General features: G+C 38.6%; 1 protein-coding gene across 1 annotated transcript in view; it reads left to right on the top strand.

Moving 5' to 3' along the window:
• The window catches only part of PCNX2 (pecanex 2), a 154,901-nt gene that overhangs the window by 113,721 nt on the left and 17,818 nt on the right, over positions 1-23,362 (top strand). The window contains exons 24-28 of the mRNA XM_005146038.3: positions 1,744-1,802; positions 4,051-4,266; positions 14,669-14,922; positions 19,432-19,665; positions 21,777-21,880. Coding sequence (XP_005146095.2) covers positions 1,744-1,802; positions 4,051-4,266; positions 14,669-14,922; positions 19,432-19,665; positions 21,777-21,880 — 867 coding nt within the window. The remainder of the gene's footprint in view (positions 1-1,743; positions 1,803-4,050; positions 4,267-14,668; positions 14,923-19,431; positions 19,666-21,776; positions 21,881-23,362) is intronic.

Genomic DNA, 23,362 nt, shown 5'->3' with positions numbered 1-23,362 from the left:
TAGTGAGTGAAACTCAAGCAGTTCTGTTCCTCTTCTACTTGTGGAAGCCTGTGAGAAATTTTTCTGTTGGTCAGTTTTCCACAGCCTTTTGGGAAGGCTTTAGAGGGTGGATGAAAAGGCTTTCCAGCATTAGGGACATCAATTACATCCTTCTCCCAGTGGGCTTCAGCATGAGCTTACAGCCCTGAAACTTCCATCCTTTTAAAAAACCTGTACATGGACACCTAGGAGCCAATACTGAGATGAAGGCATACAGATTCCCAGAGGGTCTCTGCTGTGCTTCAAAGACAACGTGCTGGGTTTGAACCATCCTTTTGCAATGTTATTTAAGCTGTTTGAAAGCCTCCTATATAATATATAACCTCCCTGATGCAGTCCTCCTGCAAGTCTCATAGTGAGGATATCCAGGCTTTTCAAGTTGACTGGCCAACCATCAGCCCATTCAAAAACTCCACAGTGCCTTGTGCTTCCCACCCTAGTGAGCCAGAGACAGCCAGTCCTGCCTGGCTGTGCTGCCCAGGACCATGCCAGGGTGTCTCCCTTGGTTCCAGTGCCAGGAGTGGTGTTGCCTTGGCACTTTCCTCCTGTGTTTGCAGGCTGTTGGACAGATTAGACTCTCACCACTGTCACATGTAACCTTATGCTGACTTGTTTGGAGTAAATGGCTTTGTCTTTTCCCATTCTCTGCTTTAACCCCCTTTTCCGAGGAATACTTACGTATCTATCTGGTAGACCTACTAAGGGTAGTGATTGAGGGCAAAATTTCTGAGGCAGTATTCTTCATGAAGTGTCCTGAAATCCTAAAGCTCTGCTGCCAGAACAGTATTTCAGGGAAAATTACATTTACTGTAGTATTCCTGTTAGACAGGCTTTCAGTACCCTTCAAGGCTTGGGAGATCTGTCAACTTCTGGTGTTGAATAACCCGTCACCACAACATCACACCCTTCTTCTGGACACAGTGATTTACTTGTTGCTTATTTTCAGACTTAGTGTCTTTTGTTACAGGTAGGAATAAAAGCTCAATTCAGTCTACCTTTTAGTTGCTTTCTCTTTTGTAACCATTTTTCCTGTGGTATTTATATTCCACTGCTACAATGAAAACACTAAACAGGGAATGTGTCATTCATAAGAGAGACAGGGTTATCATCTATATGGACTAAGAGCCTGTAATTTACTTCTTTTTTTTCCAAGCAATAAGAATGACCAGAGACCCTCTCCTTGCTTCCTAGCTAAATATGAAACTGAGTTAAGTGGGTTTTTTTGTTATTGTTGGTTTTCTATGTATGTTATATACCCACAGAAATATTTTCACACAAAGAAAACCCCTTGAGTCTAGCTGTTTTCCTTAGGGCTTAGAAAAGAAGAAAGACTGATTTAATATTCTTTCTATTCACTGTTTGGTGGCATGTGCTTATGTGCTGCATACCACAGATTCTCTGCCCCAGAAGAAGGAAAATGGGGAAGACAGGGTTTGAGAAAGGGGGTTGGGGGGGGAATGACACACGACACACACAGACACTTCTGTGTGCTGATAAGCTGCAATATCAATGCTGAACTGAACTAACTATGTATATACCTACTTGGAATAAACTTGATGAATGGATTAGAGTGTGAACTGCATAATGATGTAAACACAGAATGAGAAGATATGTTAAAAAGAAAATACAAATGTGATTTTGGGAGAGTCTTATTTAAGAACAAAAGAAAAAAGAATTGGCTGTACAACATGTCTTTATTTCCAGCACCAAAAGATCGGACCATTCCAACACCAGACTGGCAATTCAGATCGAAAAGGATGGAGGTATGGCCTGGAAGTTTGGGTGTGCTGCTTGATTTGCAAAATGTGATTTGTTTACACTGTTGAGGCTTTGCTGGGTAAGCTGAAGAGATGCAAAGGATTTAACTGTTGTGTGAACAAGCCAGAGCATTTTAAATGTAGTAGAGCACCAGTTTAAGTTGTGTGACTTGGTAAGTAAAGATTGTGTTAAAAAGCAGCAGGTTAGTGGTGTCCCTAACTGCTGGCAGCTATCATCTGTTCCCTGGGAGAAACCTTTCTGGAGATGGGGGAAAGGAAAACTAGAAAATTTGCAGGAGAAGGTAAAAAAAGGAGTAAGAAGGATGGTGCGCTTCTCCTCTGGCTGCCAGTGCAATAGATGAGCTCTGATCCATGGAAGTGTAAAGCACCTTCCTGGGCTGCACCATGTGGTTCCTGTGAGACTGGGAAATGAGAGCATTTTTGAGGGAGACAGTGGACATGGAGAGTGTGTGGTACCTTAGCTAATGCTCTTCAGCACCTGGTGGGACAGAGCCCTTTCCACTGGAAATTGATATCAGTGTTTCATGCCAAATCCCCATTCCAGCAGGAGAAGCCAGGGTTTCATATATGAGTTTCTTCTGCTTTAGTGTTTTGCAGCTGGTTTTATTTTGCCCCTGAGGTATCAGGGGCTTCTATTGTAGAGGTATAAGATTACATTGTAATTATTGCTGTTATATTTTTAATTACACACACATACACCCTTTTATCTTTATCCATTACATCAAGGCATGAACAAATATGCATCTTTAAGCAGAAGTGGGTGTAATCCAGGGTGTCCAAGAAGGCAAGAGAGGTATTAGCAGTTTGAGGCATATGTAATGCTCTTTCATTATTTATCATTTCAAGACAGGGAGTTAAGATGTTTCCCAAGGCCATTCCATCATCTGGTAGCAATAGCCTTTAGCACTATTCTATATGCTAATAAGTTGATTATGTTTTACACTCCATAGCTCAAGCAAAACATTCCTTTGTGTGTGTGCTTAGAAGATTAACTTGATGACTCATTTAGATTTTGACTAAATGTACTTGGGAAGATGTATAGCTGAGTATGTCTATATGCGCATACACACCTGCATATACATCCATACCACGCTGGATGCATAATGGCCTTGGTGATGAAAAGCAGTGTAGCAACATGCTCACTCCTCCTCTTCTACTGAGGAGCAGTTTGGAGGGGGAGCTATAGCCTGTCACCCTCTGGGGTTTTTCTCCATGTTAGATCTGCTTCTAAATATGCACATACATAAATATGCATATGCACCTGTACATATGTATCCACATGCACGCTCATGTATTCACCTACAAGATGTTGGTTTGTATGTATATATCTACTAATGCACCAGCATTTTAAAAGTATTGAAGGTGAGATACTGGTGCATTACAGAAATAAAAAGCAGTTCTTGTGTCAAGTATATATTATGTAAAAGAGTACAAGCACAAGACAACACCATCATAAATTATGCAGCACTGTGTCAGCATTTGTGAAAGGTTCATTCGCTTTCATGGATCACCATCATGAAGTGCTACTTTTAATCCAGTTAAATGCCATAAACTTTTAGGAGGTGACACTTTCAGACTCTGATGGGGTGAACGATTGGTATAAGCAATGTGTAATTGGACAGCTACTACTTTTAAAGATGTGGCAGCAGTTCTAGTTTTATTTCTTCTTGATATAACTCTTGTAAAATATGTATCTTCATCTTAAGTACCAACAGATACTTCATGGAAAAGCTTTCATGAAAAATTCGTGTCCTGGAGGACTAAAAGAAAAAAAATCCAACCAAAAGTCCTGGAAGCTGTGTGATTGAGTTATTTAAAAACTCTCAGAAATAACAGTCAGATTTAAGCTTATATGCTGAAATAATGATGGTTTCTGGGTTCTTAAATTGAGGACAATAAGTAGACATAAACTTAGCATTGCAGAAACTTTCAGTGGAGCTAAAAAATTCTTGCTGCTGTAAAATATGGAAGTGATTTAATTTGGCCTGAAATAAGTCTTGGCACTGATTTGGGGTTCTCTTTACACTATTCTTAATATGAAACAAAAGTTTCATGCCTGGTACTCTGGAGAGCTAAAAATCATCCGGGAAATATAGATTGTATAAAGTATGAGGAAGATATCCAGCTAGAGGAAGAAGCTTTATGCAGGAATAAAAAAAATGTGGGATTTTATGCAGAATGGCTGTGTATTATACATTTTATTCTTTACAAATGTGTGCTGCTCTGGTTGCAGGAAATGATGACAATAATCTCAACTCCATTTTTTATGAGCATCTGACAAGATCTCTGCAGGAGTCTCTTTGTGGAGATTTGATTCTGGGCCGATGGGGAAACTACAGCACAGGAGACTGTTTTATTCTGACATCGGATTATTTAAATGCCTTTGTACACTTGATTGAAATTGGAAATGGCCTTGTCACCTTTCAGCTCAGAGGGCTGGAATTTCGAGGTAAGGATCCTTGATGATTTAAATAACAACAAAACCAGCAACAAACCCTGTCTGACCTTTTCATCTATCACAAACTCTATAGCAGAACTTAGAGTTTAAGGACCTTTCTCTCTCTCTTTTTACAAATACTTGTCTGTTTGTCTAACAGCTCTGTACTTCATTGTATTATGGTCTGAATAACAATGTTTTGAAACCTAGATGTTAAGAAAATTGGAGTCATGTTCTGCAGTATCATAAGACCTTCAGAAAGAAGGCACACTGATATTTTAGGTTATGGTTAGTTATGTTTTCAGATTATTTCTTTCCCTCCATAATGATGAAAAATTAAATTATTCTTAAAACTGATAAACCACCCAAAACTTGTCTTTGAAAAAAACACAAATATCATTAGACTCCTCCCATGGAAAGTCACCTGCGTCAGATAATGCAAGATGCCAGTGCTGAGATGGTCTCTGTCACAGCAAAACAGGAGAAGACAAGCAAGTCAATTAGGGTTTCATATTTCTATTATTTAGAAAGTGCTGACTTCAGTTGAAGTGACCTTACTTTGTTCCTCTGTTAGGACACTTCTCTTTAAGGACAGGCAGTCCCTGTCCTCAGTGGTGGGGCTTTTGTGAGGCCAGTTGCTCACAGTGTCACACTCCTGCCTTTTTGTCTGTTGTTGTCCCTGGAGTAGGAAGAAAAATGAAAGTAAACCCACAAAACTTAAACAGTTTGTAAACTTTGCTCATGCTGCACATGTTGTCTTCCTGGGTTTGCTGCTTACATTTGTAACCTTTCAGAGATAACACTTTGCAATTGCAGGTGAGGGGAGTTTTGAAATCCCAGAATAAACAGCTTTCCAGCCTCCAGGGCTGAGCAACCAATGGACAGTGTGTACAGGTGACTTTTCAACAAGATTAAGTATGAGAAAATAAGATACAGACTGGCTTTTTGAACGCACTGGGGTGTGGGAGGATTAGACTAGGAAATAACATGTGTGGACTCAAACCTTGACTCTGTGACAGGCTCCCTGTAGGATGTTGAACAGGTTGTGGTAAATGGTCAATGTTCACTTTCCTTCTTCTATGGTGGGGGTGAAGATAACATTCCTGTGTCTTAAGAAATGGTATGTAGAAAACAGTAACCTGAAACAGCTTGCTATTGTAGTATCTGAAGAGATATGTGTTCAGTAAAAAAAAGCAGATTAGAAGAAAAAGGAACTGGAAAGGAAAGAGAAATCATTTCTTTATTAGCCTTGTAATTTCTTGTTTATAATGATGATGATATATGTGTGGATTTGTGGCTTTCTTCAACTTCAAAGACATCTGTGAAAGTATTATCTTCTTGTGTGCCTACAAGGTGAGCTGTGCTGCTGCTGTGTCAGAGAGAAGTGCTGAGGTTAAGTACCATATAGAGTCCATGGGTACTTAAAGAAAGTAACTTAAAAGCTTATTTTGGATAGATTTGGAATTTGCTATTACTTCTTTCAAATCCAGGCCAGACAAATGCAGATTTATACTGTTCTGCAAGAACAGTTCAATACTGTGTCAGTACAAATCTCTTGGTCACAGTACCGCTGGTTTCACAGGCCAGTAAATCTCTGAGATAATTGCTTTTTTCTTTTTTTCCTGAAGACAGTTTTAGTCAGCCTGTCCCTTCTGGTTCCTCTTCTGTTGCTCACAGCCGTAATTCCTAATGGAAACTCTGAAATAAAAAAATAGTTCATTCATTTCTATAGATCTGAAAAGTGACTTTCAGGAGAGATTTATGCATGTTAAAGAAGAGACATTATCTTGGACACTGTTGACAGTTTGTTCAGGTTTGTTGGGATCTGGGGTAAGCAGGAACATTTATGTTTCCATTAACTAGCATTCTAATTTTAGAAAATGATTCTTGCTGATCATCCTTTTGTGTTAAGTTCACGGTAGGATCTGAAACACACAGAAGAAAGAAATCTCATTTTCATAATGAAATTACATTAATTTTGTGAACTTTTTTCTCTTTTATGCAGTTGCCACCTACTTCTGGGTCCCTCTCCATCATCACCATCCCTTGATAGATCCAGAAAAGTAGATCTTGGAAATAGAGATGAAAAAATATGAGAGGACCTTCAAACCATGTGCTAGTAGGATAAAAAGCCTAGCAGATGGGTTGACTGAACTGGAAGTTGAACAGTGACCAACAAGTTTTGTTGTTCAAGTGGTATAGTTCTGATGCAAAGTGGTTTGGGAAGACTTGGTCTGACTTTGAGCCAGGATGGTTCATTACCACACGAGTGCCATTTTGCATTTGGATTGGAGAGCAAAGTTCAAAAATTGCAATCAAGGCATCTCTGGATTCCCTTAAATCAAAGTTAAAGTAATTAAATGGGTCTGAAAATTGACCTTTCCATGCAGATTATCTAATGGTATTCAGTGTTAGTACTATAGCTGTTTCACGTTGTGAATAGAACCAACATGTTTGCTGGCTGCACTAGGCTGTCCCAAGGAAGCTGAGATTGAGCTGAAACTTTTCCTTGGCAGGCTTTCTTTGCTCCTTCCTTTGAGTGGGATCACTGCCTGCAGATGCAGGATGTTAAGAGTAAGCTGTGGCCAGGCAGCAGCAAGAGCTAGCTCCTGCACAGACCAGACACATTCTTCCCCACTTCATATCTTGCAAATGGCTGGTGTGGGGTACAGCCAAATAGAGTAGGGTATTTTTCTGCATAAGTGGGAAGAGCGTATGCAACTGCCCTGGAAAAACCTGGTAGTTTGCAAAGTCAAGAGGGAGTTGTTAAGCACTATGCTCATTTTCCCTGCTTTGGGCATCTTACATTCTTATTTTTAGTTGTCTGGTCAGGTACTGTTTTTTATATAGGGCCTTGATTGCTTTTCATTGTGCAGAATGGTTTCCCACAGAGAGGGAAAAAAGGGCTAGAGGAAGAACTTGAAATCTGTAATTTCTGAGCTTTGGCTGCTTGACTTCAGTTTCAAACAAGTAATTTTAATTGAGGGCCCTAAAAATCTGCTCTTCCTTAAATAGGAAGTCTGTGTTTGCTTTGGAAATGAGTGAATCACAGCAGTGTTCTCTGTGCTTGTGACTGTGTTCTGTTTGTGAGTAAATGAAAAACAATATTTACATTGTGGAGTTCTGGATTTTCCTATGGGTGTTTCTCATTGTGTTAACTGAAAAGCTGTTCTAGCAATACTGCCACAGTAGTGGCTGAAGAAGGGGTCATAGAGTCTTCTGATTTAAGTGTACTGGGAGTAGGAGGTACTGCCTCCCCAGTTTGCAGTCCAGCCTAATTGGGAATTGGCATTATAAATGATCCAGATGCCTTTCTAACGGTATGTAATAGAAGTATTCTACTCAGATTTTAAATGAACACCACTATTGCTCCCTCCCCTAAAACCCTGCAGGCAGAGCAAAAGGATACAGGCTAACAGAAGGCAGTCAGCAGAGCTGTGATTCCTCTCATCCATCTTTAGTCCTGTTCAATTTAAGCACCTTGCATGAATTAGTTCTTCATTCTCCCTTTCTATAGGCGGAGAGGTGATGAGCCTCCATTGAGTCATTCATCCTGTGTGTCAAGCAGGGGGAGGCTCTATACCTCCAGACACTGACAGGAGACACCCAGCTCAACTCCTCCTTTATTGAAAATGAAGAGAGTGTAGTAATGAGCTCAGATTCAGTGAAAACTTTCAAGTAGCTGCACGTTGGTGTTGGGGAATCAAGCCCTTCAGTAATGTAACACTACTGTCTGTGTTAGACCACAGCAGTATGCTAAAAGCAGCCTGCCAGAAGAAATACATGATGTATCATTTCATTTGAAAGAAAGAGAAGGGAAAACCCACAATCAGGGAACAAGAAGAAAGAATGTCAAAATATCTAGTTCACTGTAGAACAAGGAATTTTTTTCTGTCTAGTCTGTGCCTCTGTAACGTGTATTTTGGAGAATATCCTGTTAGGCATTACACGTGTGCAGAAACTACATATGAATGGCAATGCTGAAATATTGAGGAGGTCTTTTCCATATCATGTCCAGTATTCTTCTATCATGTAATTAACTTCTACATATCTGCTGTGACTTTTGTTGCTGCATGTTTCACATGCAATATTCATGCTTCACTTGGAGCTCCATTAGATGAATCAAGGAAAGAAGTGCAAAGCAGGCACAGGTGTAATTGTACGTAGTAAAGGCAGCTGTGACAGCAGGGTTGGATTGCCTGTGGGGCTTGCTCTGTGTTAGCAAACTTATTTCCCACACAAAATGGTGTATGAACGCACCCAGTTTAGGGTATATGCTTCAGGCACAGTAATGATGTCTAAGAAATATGGACAGTTACTCATTTCTGCAGTGTATGTGTATGCTGAAGTTAGTTACAATAGCAAGTACATTACCAGTGTCAGGAATATTTATTGGTGTTTTATTTTCCTGTCTGAAGGTTCTGTAGTGCTAGCAAGATGAAGTCTTTATTTTAAAAGTGTTTGCAACTTTACTTTTTGCTTTTACAAGTGAATTCTTGCTGTTGGGAAACAGAAGTACCCACCTTCATGTCTTTCCTAAAACCACACTTGAGGTATGTTCAGTGTATGCACCAGACCAAGAGGTATTGATAAATTGAAAGGATTTCAAAGAAAAGCTGCTATTTTTAACACATCTCTTTGAAGAGAAGGTTAAAAACCAAAAAGTAGGTTGTTCACGGGAAATAACAAAGGCTGAGAGACACAATGCTCGGCAATATTAGAGGCAAGAACAGGAAGAGTACAGAGGGTTTTCTTTGATCTTGATTATTTAATTGGGGGAATTGGCATGGAATGGGGAAGAGAGTAATTTGTTGCATGCAGGAAATCTTTCTAGATGTGTAATGATGCTCCAACAGTAGAAGCCAATTACGAATTTCAAATAGGCTTACAATAGTTTTTGTAACACAGAGCAGACTAAATATTTGATATCTTTTTTTCACTTTCCTCCCTTCCAAAATTTTATATGTGTAGCTGGATACACTGGAGAAGACTTTGGGAAGGAAGGGAAATGTTGTTAGACATACTGCAACCTTTTTATTGAGAAAACATTTCTGCCAGGAATAAAATGTTGCATCTTGCTTTGCATTCCGAAACAGGTGACATGAAAGGTTTTCATGGTATTTGGTAGCTGCAGGTTTAACAGCCAGCATCCTTAGAGAATGCTTTCTTCCACCTGGGCTTCCATAATGTGTCCCTGTGGACCAAGAAAATGGAAGATTTCTGAGGAGAGAGGATGCCTGTTAGTAGAGCAACTGATCTGGTTTAAACAACAGACTATTTTTCATGCATCCAAGCACCTGAAGGAGCTGAAAACCAAAGCACAGTTTTATAACTAATAGCTTTGATCTTTGAGGAATTGATACTGGTTTTTAAGTTCTGAGATACTGGTTTGAAACAACCTGAAACTATCAGAGCCTGTAAATTACTCTTCTTAATCCCAATTCCACAAGAAAGGAGCCAAAACAGTTGCTGGTTTCCAGATTGTGTCCAGTTCCGGGGCTCATGAATTTCCATTTGGGAACTCAGTTTGCTCCTTTTCGAAGTATTTGTTGTTCTGTGTTTCTTGTTGTTCTTTGTTGCTTGTTTCAGGAGAGAATGTCCTTTCAATGGCTGTGAGTATGCTTTTTGTGCTTCTTCTGGATGATAATTTACTGATTATTAGGTTCCTAGTCTGAGCAGAGAAGTGTTGGGTGAGAAAGAGCCTTATCCATCAGAATTTGGGACTATTTGGATTTGCAGCAGAACTTGGTGGAGCAGAGTCAGATACTTCCACTGTAATGCATTTATTTCTAAAATACTCATGTGCATGATTTTGCCAGAAAAATGGTGAGCAACCAGGCCTCTGTGTGGAGTCATCAGTGACGAGACCTCCGTACGATCTACAGAAGGAGTTTACCCTGGGTTTCAGTCCATCTTTAGGGTTCCCATCCAGCTCCATCTCTCTGGTTTAACACCTAGTTAAATTACCCCAATCCAAAACCGATTGTTGGTGTCACAACATTTTAAGCTTGAAGTGCCCAGTTCAGGAGGGTGATTTATGATCTTTTTAACATCTGTGGGGTGGGGTCGCTTCATTAGTCCTATGAGCCCTTACTATATACATTTGTACCCTACTTGTTTATGATTGTCAGTGATCCTTAGGGCTCAACCTATTGCTACCTTAGCCAAAAATATTTAGTTCCCATTCTGGATGTGCTGTTAAACTATAGTGTCTTATGAAAGTTGAAATAGCTTCTAGAAGTATGTTATGTTACAGAGCCCTTCAAAAATAAAAAATGCTTCTCCTTTCACTCACTGAATTTTTGAAATTGAATTCAAAAGCACCCTATGATTTCAGCGTTAAATTTTAGAAGGCTGGGTCATTAATTTAGGTTTATTTCATGTATCCTCTTGAAGTGAGACTGCAGTCTATAGTTTCAATTTTCTCATTTCCATTTAGGTCAGCTCATTCTGGCAGAGTACAAGTCAGTCCTCAAATACTGATGTGTCAGGAAAATAGAAAAAGCTCCAAGTTCTCACCCTGATTTTCTCCTGAGCTCACATAGATTGACCTTGCTTTGTTCAACTGGCACATATTTTTGCATTGATGGGATTTTGGCACCCCTCCAGTGTTAGATATTTTACAAATGAAGTGGTCTCTATACTCACAAGGGTCACAGTGAATCACTAAGTTTGAGTGAAGTGAAAGAGCTTGTTTTCTTTCTACTGCAGAAATAAATGTAAAAAAAATGTTTTCCCTCAGATTTTAGGATGACTAATTACCAGTGAAAACATTTTCCTATATTTTAATATTTAATGGTACTACAGTTAATTATGTTACAGAACTGAAGTGCATGTTCCACTCCCTGCTTTTTGGTTTTGATGAATAATTCTGCCAGAGTTGCTTGAACTTGATAATTTTTTGAGCAGCGATATAAAAATTGTAATTGAAATAATCAACTTACAACATATGCATTAAAGTTTAGAGTCATCCTTCTGTAAAAGATATACACAAATGCTTAACTTCACTTATTGTGATTTATATCTTTTGGCTCAATGCATAAAGCTGAGCATATGCTCTTAGTGTCTGCAGTACCAGTGTCTAGAATAATGGACCAAAAAGGACTGATGCAGGCCCTGGTAAAATGAAATTTCTCAATAACATGCAAATCTGTGGCATTGAAATCCAGCCAGTGTGTTATGAATTAAAGTAGGGCTCAAATAAAGATGAAAGTTACTGGCAGTCTTTCTAGACTGCAAGAATTGGGAGGGAACCAACATGTACTTGAGCATCAAGCGTGCATTTTGTTATTGCAGACTTGAGTCCTTTTACTAGATGTCACTTGGAAATGCTCATCAGCAGCATGATGAGAGGGATAGGGATTTGGTGTTTTGTCAGAGCACTGGCCATGGTTCAGGTTACACCTTTAAGCTTAACAGGGATACCCAAGAGGCTGTGCAAGCAGTCAAGACAACAAATCCCCAAGGTGGTAGTGTTATAAAAATTTCGTCTTAGCCATGATCTAATCCAATTAATTTTATTTACAATTGATTAATATTGAGAGGCAATAAGCAAGCAGCGCTGAGTGTGCCAGGGAGTCTCCGCTCCACCAAGGACGCAAGCCGGGGTCTTTTGGGTTCAGTCTCTTATACTTCTGTGGTCCTGGGTCTCCGCCAATCATTTCTTCTCTTTATGTTGACGTGGTTCCTTTCTATTGATTTTCCTTAGTTCCTGGGGTCTTGTCTCTGGTTGAAAAACTTCTTACAAAAGGTTATCAATCTTTCTCAGTAACACAAAAAGAATAACTCAAGAAGATGTCTATCACAAGCTTAACCACCATAGGTTCCATTCCTTATATGGTTATTTGTTCAATACATAGGTTTCATAAACCCCTGTAACAGGATGTATCTCTGGGTTACCAGTCCCTTCCTTAAAGCACTCAAGCAGTAAAACAAGGCCATTAAGCACCCTTATTATTTTAAGTAAAAAATTATTAAAGATGGGACTAGTCTATTTGCTTGTTTCTTCTTCTTTCCCTTCATTACATTGACAGCAACATTTATTATAATCAAAGTCATTTTTATACATTCCACACATGGTACACTGGTCACAGGTACATAGGTAACAATGATTCCTAAGTTCTTGACACGAATCATTCTCATATTCTTTACAGTAGTACCCAAGTCCATCAAACAACTTTTGTTAAGTTAGTGACTGTGTGCCAGATGTTGAAGACCACAGCCCTGATTTCATGATTTGGAATAAACCTGCAAGATGACCACATGAGCTCCTTTGGTTGGTTCCCAAAGCTTTTGTAATAACACAGTCCCAGTTAGAATGCTTGGCACGTTCAACATTGATTGTGCCCACTGCAGTATGATTTTAACTTTAGTTAATTAAAATTACCTGGCAAAGATGAGTTGAAGACATTTTTTACCTGTTGAGTTAGCTGAGAATGCAGATAATTGTTCTGACATCTTCTTCTGTTTGCTATGCATGCGATGACAGCTTCCCTCAAACATTGAGGGTCTCTTAAATTCACCTATTATTTGATTGCCAGTCTGAGCAGTAAGTGTTAATTCATGTAGAAATCTGTGAAACACATAACAGAAACAGTCCAGTTCATGTCCAGACCAACTGGGAATGTCAGCTTGATAGGTCACGTTTTGTGGCAATGTTGAAAGTAAAGATGTTTATATTTGAGTGAGTTGAAGGCATTTAATAATTTGTAATATTGTACATCCCTGAAGTCCAAGGAGGAATATGCATCAGTGTGTGAACAACACTGCACCCACAGTATAAATTTTCACTCAGAAAACTGAATGGAGAACACTGGAATATACTGGATCTTTTTTCTCCCCAAATTTCTTAGGGCTACAATCCTGCATTTTCTCACACATTTCCTTCAGATCTTTCTGTTCTTCTTTCATTCTTGTATGTTTTTGCTTGATGTAGATACATTTTAGAAAGTGTACAGATGAGAAAGTGATAACCAATGTTTCGACATATTTACTTATATTTTAAAAGGATTTCTTAGTCCCGAGAAAGGCATATGCTGAGTACTACTTCAATTGGTACAAACGTAAAGTCCACAGGTTGTTGACCAGACAGTCGTGATGGGACCAGGATAGACAGTCAAGGGCTGTCATCACGCTCCACAGAAAGCTGCCTTTGGGATGCTGCCTTGCTCCAGGCTTTCTTTCAGGGTGCTGGCAAACTGCAGGGAACTGGAGCTGACACTGTTCTTTCTTGGTCCAACATTCAGATGATGAATATAACCAAATTATTCTCCCATTTACAGTGACATAACGGAACAGGTCTGTTGGTCCTGGCAGGGGGTTCATAGCTGTTGAACTGCAGCACAGTGTCTAGCACCTTTCTCTCCTCTTGAGACCATTTGGAAGCTGATGGAGCCAGCTCTCTTGTGGGATGATACTGAAACTTTGGCAGAAGTCCCATGTGAGACGTATGTGTAACTTGCATCATAGGAATGGCCTTGAAAAATGGTTTATTTATAAATTCAGTGGAGAATAACTTCTGCAACAGCCCACAGGGAGTAAATTTTAAAGATCCATGTGTCAAGAGCACAGAACTCACATATTTAGAGAACAGGGGGTGTGGGGGGTTGCGTGGGTGTCCACCTTGGTTCTGATTTGCAGTGCTCTACATGGTGTAGAAACCACATTCATAGACTTCAAATCCCGAAGGGCTCAGCTTGACCATCTAGTGTGCACAGCACAGGCTAGAAATGCAGATCTGTTATTGTTTCTGCATCTGCCTCAGGTCTTTTTTTTCAGTTATCATCTCTTTTTCAGAAAGATTTACTCTATTTTGATATAAAGCTTGTGTAATAGGCTAATTAAAAAGCTGCTCTGTCTTCATGATATACTAACACTAGTGCTATTCATTAAAGACGTTTTATCTGGAGTAGCTTTTACTCCAGTGGGAGAGGGTGGATGTTATTTTTGGAACCTGCTTTCCAGGACAGTTTGCTAAACCCCATCTTTTACAAGTGCTCTGACACACTGCAAGATCTTTGTTTGCATCCTGTATGTTACTTGAAGAAGCAGACTGACACTTAGGTCAATTTGCTTAATGTGTCTGATGGAGCAGGATTCTTGAATGTTGATTACTGGTGAGATTTTATTAAGGCAGAAGCTGTGCTCTGTAGTTTAGCTCAGATCAGAACTGAACACCTAGAACATTAGATCAGGCCCTTTTGGCTTTTATAGGTGATAGTAAATAAATAATGTGAAGCTCTTTATTTGCTACTGCGCACAGATCAATTGGCACATCTAATATCTTGCCATAGCTCTTTCTATTAGATTTTGCTAAATGCATAGAGTGTAGTTGTACTTTTTCAGCTTGGAAGAAGTATTTTGTTTCCTCTTTCCCCAATAACTGGCAGCGTACTCTCTTTTTCTCACTGCCAAGGGACATATTGCCAGCAGAGAGAAGTGGAAGCTATAACAGAAGGAGATGAAGACAATGAAGGCTGCTGCTGTTGTAAGCCGGGGCACTTGCCTCACTTGTTGTCATGTAATGCAGCCTTTAACCTCCGATGGCTGACATGGGAAATAACACGAACCCAGTACATCCTGGAAGGATATAGCATCATTGATAACAACGCTGCGACAATGCTGCAAGTGTTCGATCTGCGGAGAATACTTATCAGATACTATATAAAGGTAAACTCCTTGGCAAAGTGTACTTTATTCCTAGGCAGGCTTGTAAAATAGAAAGAACTTTCTGGCTATCTACAGAAGAGCGAGCATTTGAAGTTTTTTGCTTAATATTTATTCACTTGCACTACTGGCAGTCAGACTGTCTAGATGTTAGATGCCGATAATTAATTCATATCTCCCTTTGCTACATTTGATTCTGACAGCTTATACTTACAGTTAGTACAGAAAATCGCAGGCATGCTTAAGCAGAAATCAAGAAGGTGAGTTAACATCCTCTAGCGATAAAGTCAGAGGAAGCATCCTTACAAAGCAAAACTTCACTGACAGTTTGTTATTTCTTCTTGACTTGGCCTTTCCACTGTTTTTTCTGGCAAAACCAGAAAAGAACAACAAGCATAAAGTTCTTGGGAAACCTCTGAAGAGCTGTTTCTCAAATGTACTTTTGTAATAGTGCAAACTTCCTTCTTACCTGCTGTTTTACATATATACCCACAACACATGTTTAATTCCATTGGTTAAACAGTAATTCATTTACATCACCCCTGTATTTGTGCTGTTATTAAGATCACAGTGATCATACAGACATTATTTGTCAAAATAATTGAGCCTCAAAATCTAGCATGAGATCTTCATCCTTTACCAGATGGTTTCCAGTCCCGCAAATGAAGACATTGCTGAGCTTCATTGTATTCTACTGAATCAACAAGAGCCAAATGCTGCCTTCTGTCCCACTTGTACTGCCACAAAACCAGTCACTAAAGCTCCCAGCCGTTGCTGACATCTTCCTACTTACATCTCTGCAGCTGTAAAAATCCTGTCTAACTTTGAAAGACCTGTTGTAAATAAATTAATCACCTTTTTTTTTTGCAAGTGAGCCAATGCAGTAAAACCAAGATTGTTGCCTTACAAAGCTGCTTTGATCATGGACAACAGACTCTAGTGACAGGACAAGGGATAACGGGTTAAAACTTAAACAGGGGAGGTTTGGTTTGGATATAAGGAAGAAATTATTTACTGTTAGGGTGGTGAGGCACTTGAATGGGTTGCTCAGGGAGGTTGTGAATGCTCCATCCCTGGCAGTGTTCAAGGCCAGGCTGGATGAAGCCTTGGGTGGCATGGTTTAGTGTGAGGTGTCCCTGCCCATGGCAGGGGGGTTGGAACTAGATGATCTTGAGGTCCTTTCCAACCCTAACTATTCTATTATTCTATGGAGCTGACTGCTTTGTAAAATGCAGACTGGGATTTCATAAATAATTTTACAGGCAGTAGGGTCTGGTAACCAACCTGCTTGTTTAATTAACTAATTAGAAACAAAACTGCATGTGAGGATGAGTTTTTCGTTTCGGAAGTGGGGTTTGTAGCTATAAATTAAATTGGTTTTAAGCAATGTATCTGAACTAAAAAAGACAAAAAACCAAAAACAACAAACCATCAAACGTTTTTGTAATGAATATATTGCTGTAATTGTTTCGTTCTACTTCAGAAAGTAACCTGGACATAAATGGGTGCAAGTTGATATATGACTCAGCTGTTTTGTTGATATTGAACAAGACTGAAAAACATCCCAGTCTAAGCTTATTAGTTTTAATCAATGAAGAATTGTGCATTGTAGACTGGAACATTTTTAGTGCCTTTAAGTCATTTAATATGTAGAGAACTTGTAAGGTTCATCACATGGGAAGTGAAACTTAACTGAAAAGTAGCTTAGGGCTTCTGGTTCTGGATATAGCTGAGAAGCAGCTGACATAGGTAGGATCAGTTAGACAAAGTTTTGTCCCATTGATAGAAGTGTGGTTCATTGATCTGGTTTTGAGTAAAAGAGAAGTGGGTTAAACAAGCTCCACACTACTGAGGTATGCTGGGGCTCCATCTCCACTGTATGCAGATGTTGCTATGTCCACCACCTACTCTGAAGATGTGAAAATCAAACTTCTTTTGGTTGGATTCAGTTGAACCAGTGCTATAACACTGCATTGACACGTCTTCATTTTCAGAAAGGATTCAGTCTTTTAATCTACTTCTCATTTTAGGGAAGGATCAACACAAGATAATAAATAACAACCTGTTGGCACCTTTGTTATTACCCTGGGCTGGAGGTCTCTTCAGTAAAGGGAGAGCACGCTCAGGAGATCCCTTCTTTAGAATGCCACTTCCCAAATGACAGCTATATGGAGATTTCCCCCTCCTTTTCTTCAAGTTATTGGTTTCTTCCATAAAGAGCTTTGATAAGATTTGGTAAAATCCTTAGCACAGCCTCAGAAGGTGAGAAGGTCTTGTTATGTATCAGATCAGCTTTCATCTTGTTTATTTAGTACTTACCTACAGATAAACAATATCAGAAAGAGAGGTGAGAATTCATTCCTTCCCCAGCTCTTTCTTATGGAGGAATCTTGAGCTGTAAGACCCTGCACAATTCCACTGTGAAAATTGTAAAGCCCGACATTTTCCTTTTAATGGTGTAGGAAACTAATTTTAAGAAGAACTCTAGTTAATGCAGAATTCAGGTCACATAAATCACAAACTCGGAAAACACTTGGGCTAGAGTTTCTGCAGCAACTGCATTTCCATTGCACTCAGCATTTGGAGTGCTTCCAGTTTATTCCTTGTGGCTTACAATTTTGTAAATATTTACCACATTATTTCTGAATTGCCGTGTAGCTGAGGATGTACTTGTGCACAAAACATACCTAGGAAGAGCTACTAAGAGCAGAATTTAATTAGGTGGCAGAAGTTCCTCCTCTTTTTATGTCTGATTATAAGTCTGATTTTTTTCCCATCTGAGCCTGCTTCTCTGTAAACACAGGTGAGACTAATAAATAAAGCAAACTCTTATCTTGAAGATCAACAATGAAAATGTATACTTTGTTTCAGTTCTCCTATCCTTCAAGAATAATTATCATATTGGTCTTTTAAACAATGAGTTGCATTGAGCGTCTTATTCCTAAGATGTATTTATTTCATTTGCAGTTTCATTGACAGCCCAGAAAGGCACATCTTTCTTCTTATAAAAGCATCTTATTCTCCACAAATAAAGTGGGACAGCTCCTGTAGCCATTCTGCATGTATTTTGAAATAATATCCTGCCCAACTACTGTGTGATTTTTCCCTTGTGCCTCTTCCATCTTTTTTCAATATATTCTTATTTAAACATCTTTTAGTATTCGTGAAGTCTGCATTTTCTGAGTGCTGCATTTCCAGCTCTCATCGTTTCTGCGTGAATCTTTAAAAGAGTGATTTGTTCTGCACAAGTCTAAAAGTTAAAGGTCCATCTTCAGTCTGTATCTGTCTGACTTGTCTTTTTCCTCTGGAGTTTAATTTTTCTCTTGCTTGTGTATTTTTCTGCAATTTGAAAGATAAACTGTGCAGGGCATCTGGGAGTTCTTGAAGGGCTGGGAGTGCTTCTGCCCTTTTTAATCCATCAGATTTTCATTTTATACATTTATTTGCTTAATAATATTTCAATTGCATGGGCAAAGTAGAACTACATCTTCAGTCTTGTTCACTTGCTGCTCATTTGCTTTGGAATCCAATTCTAAATGAATATATTAATATTATAATATTATCATAAAACATTATAATGGGACTTTCCAGCTGATGCCGCTTCCCTTTGCAGTACTGTGTCTTCTCCTAAGTTTCATATTCTTTTGAAAATATGCTTTAAATTTGGTTCAGATAGATTATTCTATTTTTTATTATTAATTTGATGGCTCCAGACACAGCAGTTAAAGGAACCTGAATGTAGAAACTCAGGCATACCTTTGAGATACGAGTGTTGCTGCTTTCAAATATTTCTGCATTTGGTAAAAGAGCTCCTGTAGAATGCTGCTTCTCCTTCAGTGCTTTAAAAGCAAATTCAGTTACATCACATATCAGCTTCTGAACCTGACATACAAGAAAAATCCATTATTCTGTACTGGCCTCATCATGATGTTACTAAATACAAAAAGAGAACGGCAGTTAAAATAGGTTTTCAGACTTGTGTTGTCAGATCCCACCCTTGTGGTTAAATCATGGTTCATGGAAATGTTTCTGTTAAAGAATTAGGAAAGCTTCATCCCCAGAAAACAAAAAGTTCATGGAGGAAAGAGAGAGTCATGTTTTGAGCATGTAGCCAGCTACTACTGTGTTTTCAAAATAAGCTTGAGCTTTATCAATATCACCTTCTTGGGGATAGACTATAGAACCACACTAATATTCAGTAATTTACACCTTTGAATCCTGGAACTCTGTATTCTTATCATAGCGTATTGCTTGTACTTATCTTTCTTTAAGGCAGAAGAGTATTAAAAGTGCAACTTCTTTTTCTGTTGTCTGGTATTTAGATATCGATTATTATCAGCTTTCTAACTTGAAGAGTTTTGTGAAGCAATGATACCAAGTGGTAAAAAATTAGAAAAATACATGCTATTATAGGTAGTTAATGTGGTCCTCTTTGATTTACCCTCTTCTGTGCAAAATTTATCTGTTTTAATCAGAATTAAAGTGTCTAACATTTGTGCATTTTGTCGACAGAGTATAATATACTTTACAGCAAGTTCTCCCAAAATCCTTGAGTGGATAAAAGACGAATCCATCCAAAAGATATTGCAGCCTTATGCAAAGTGGCATTATATTGAACGTGACCTTGCAATGTTTAACATTAACATAGATGAAGATTATGTTCCTTGTCTCCAAGGAATAACAAGAGCTAGTTTCTGTAGTGTTTATCTGGATTGGATTCAGTTCTGTGCAAGAAAAAGGGTGGAGGTAAGCTTGCATTTATTTATCTTTTGGTAGTCAGTTTTAATTCCTGGGATAAGAGTTAAATGATGCATAGTTACTCTTCTGCTTGCTCAGGATTAATACAATAAAATTTGTTTCATTTAAGCTGTCAGATTTTACATAAAGGGAAAATGCATATTTAGTGGAATAGAAATATGTATTATGGAGACTACACTCATGCAAAAATTAAGAAGCATTAGTGTTTGAATACAGAACCAACTCCTTATTGTGCACACTTCCAACACTGTTCATTTCATCAGCTCTAGAATGCGCAGATATAACAAGTGCTTGCAGAAGTGCTGCTAGAGCAAGCTCCATTCTGGGAATGTCATTAGTCATTCAGCGTTACCTGTGTTGGGTCTCTTTGCACCCTTTCCAAAAATTTGCCCATATTTGGGTATATCTGGTCTTCAGATGGTAGGGAAGTGCATAAGGAGCTCACTGGTAGTAGAAGTCACCTCTTAGAGCTCATAATTCAAGTATGAACAATGCTACAAAAATGCATTAAATGATCTCACAGCTCTTGAAGGTCAAGGACAGGTTTTCAGCTACATGTTAAATGCTTTGAGCCACTAAGATTACTGATGGTCAGCAATCATTTGTTGGAAATGCATTCCTGTATTTCCATGGAATACTCAAAATAGCCCAGAAGGAGAATGCAGTTTCAAACAAGCATGTTCCCTTGATTTAACTTTCTGATTATTGCTGATGGCAAAAAAATGAGAAGTGTATCTTTCCTGGCCACTGTGAACTCTTATTTGTACATTTTTTATTCAGGATCACAGAGTGCACATCCCATTTCCTACCACTGACCTTAGCAGGCATAACATTGCTGAACCTTAATGTTTCTTCTCCACTTTGGTTACTTCTGATGTCTTTAACCCTAAATAGCATTCCATCAGTTCCTCTGCATATCATTGCATTGATACTGGTTTTATTGAATTGTCCTCTGAGCCTTTCCCACCATCTTCTCCGACTGGGAATGTTTAATCTCTTTTCTGTCTCCATATTTCAGCTCTCAAATTCTGGCACTCAAAGAACTGCATAGTGCAGAGACAGCCACTATTAAATGATGCTTTTTCACTCGTTATGTGGCTGACACTTTCAAATTGAATAATATATTTAGGGATACCAAATAGATTTAAAGTTTATCAGTTAAAAGAGGAGAGGAATGCCTGAATTAGTGTACACACACGTATTTATGTATTTTTTTCATCTTTTTCTTTTACCTCTGTTTTTGTAATTCGATGACTATTTAACAGTATAGTCCATGTTGGAGATAAGATGGAAAAAAACTTTACTGTACACATAGAAAAATCAAATGACACATGAAAATCAATGTATTTTAAAAAGGAGCTTCATTCTCCATTACAACTGGCTTCAGTTTTAGAGTCAAAGAAAGCTACAAGGGATCAGTCATTGCAGGGGCTGAAATAATAGTCTGTATCCTCCTGAAGATTCATATTCATGAAGGGTTATTTCAATTTTTTCCTCCTGCTTGATAGTTCTCTTTGCAAAATTTCAGTAAAGAAATTCTTCTCAGCTAGGAAAAGAAAATGAAATGTTTTAACTGCTTGTTAAAATGTGAGGTCAGAGTCATCAATGGTATACATTTTAGACATAGTTATTCACTAAAGGTGTGTCCCTTTAAACCTTTCCAAATGGATTGCTATTCTGGAATGTAAGGTGGGTTTTCATAAGCACTGTGTCCCATGAAAAGGGGTTTGGCTGCCTCACGTTGCAGCATCTCTCAGTAGTAAGGAATCCGATTTAGAATGTCAGATCTGGGAAAAACAAACAAACTCACAAAAAACCCTACAGCCCTCAAAGCTCCCCTCCCTTGGGATCTGTCCACCTGAGATTGAAATGTTCTGTTTCTAGCCAGGGGGTAAAATAAGCTTGAATTTTGCAGAAAGCCTTTGATGGCAGTGACCTTCCTTTTTGCTCTGTGTAATTGCAAAAGAATTGCAAAGAATGTTCTGGTGTGTAAGTCCAGCTACATGCAAATTTTGTGAGTGTTACCATTTATACTGTTGCAGTGCTTATAAAGATGGTATTTGCATTTAAAATAACACAATGTTATTACAACTTTGTAGCATCTGGACAGCGATGAAGATTCTCCTCTAGTGACACTTTCCTTTGCCTTGTGTATACTGGGTCGAAGAGCTTTGGGAACTGCAGCTCACAATATGGCCATCAGGTAATTTTTAAGAATCCTTATCACAAAGCAAAGACCTGTTTGTCTTTTTTCACTTAATGTGATATCTCAGCAGGAGATTAGATAGTGAAGTTTCTTTCCTCTATAGAAGAGAAGCCTTTTTCATCTTTCTTCTATAAAATAATTTGTTTTCTGCCATTCCTGGGCATCTTTTACTTTGGTAGCTGACTAAATAATTAATACAGGTCTTCATTTCGTAGGGCAAAGCAGAATTTTGCATTGAAAGAATAGATACCAATGGTTATTGCTTGTGTTCACTCATGCCTGGCCTGGCTAGGCGTTCCAAATGCTGGTTCCCTCCAGAAGAGGAAGAAACTGTTAAGTCATCTGACTGAAATCTAGTTACCTAAATAATATTATATCCATAAGGGTCCTGTATCTTTCAGAGCTGTATTTACATTCACTTTGCCACTTCATTCTGCTGACTGAGGAAGGGAGGACCTTGCATCTTTTGAGACTACAGCTTTGTCTATTCTCAGTCTACCTGGCTCATTCATTCATTCATTCATTCACTCATCCAAAACACTTCCTGGAAAGTTTAGTTTCATTAAAACACACTTGATTAAGATTGCTTCTGAACACGTTCTTCGTCTTACATCTTCATTAAGGATTCTTCCATTTTCACTAGCAGTTCTGAGTCATTTGGATACCATTATACAAGTTATGAGGTACCACACTGTTCTATAGATAAGGCATTTTATTAATTAAATAATCTTTATGTTAACAAAACCAAACTTCGTACCTAATTTTAGATTTTTATTAGATGTATTTGAGCTCCCTGTGTTCACAGGAGTGTAGTAACAGTAGAGAGTTTGAGTAAATACATTTTCTAGGTGACCTTGCTGCATTGGCACAAAACTGTGAGGAAAGGCAGCTAGCCCTCTATCAACATGCTCCTTAGAGAGGATTTGTTTTACTAACAAGCAAGCAAAGACAGCATGTGTGATTTTGCATGCATTCTGTGTTCCAGAATAAAACAGTCCTTTTAATTATTCATTTCAGCTTTGTTATCTGTTTAGATGTTTGTAATATTTGGTTTTATGTCTTCCTTTTTCAGTCAGTCACACAAGATGTTTTTGGCCCACAGCTTATTTCTTGGTGTGCTGCTTCTTTCTGCTTTCTAAAGTGGCTTTGTCATCTCTTTTCTCCTAGTTTGCACATTCCCTTCCTGTAGTAGTTTTCTTCTAGGTTGAGCTTCCTCTCCATTCCTATGCACTCAAATTGGTGTGGTATTTAGTAAGCCATTGATATTCCTAAAATTGCCCTATTTTTTTAGATGATCCAAATTAATGTGCATTTATGATTTATTTTTCTTTTGAGAAAAGATTAAAGTGATTTTTGGTCTGGAGCTGCAATAGATATGTCACAGCGGTATTAGAAATGCTTCTAAAAATATCAAACAGGATTCCTAAAATTGTCATTATTGCATGTACTTTCCAGCGGATCTTAAAATCTTCACTACAG

Source organism: Melopsittacus undulatus, chromosome 3 (genome assembly GCF_012275295.1).
Source record: "Melopsittacus undulatus isolate bMelUnd1 chromosome 3, bMelUnd1.mat.Z, whole genome shotgun sequence".
In the NCBI taxonomy this organism is placed as follows: Eukaryota; Metazoa; Chordata; class Aves; order Psittaciformes; family Psittaculidae; genus Melopsittacus; species Melopsittacus undulatus.
The sequence above is the reverse complement of the archived record's forward strand: the minus strand, read 5'-3'. Positions and strand labels throughout refer to the sequence as shown.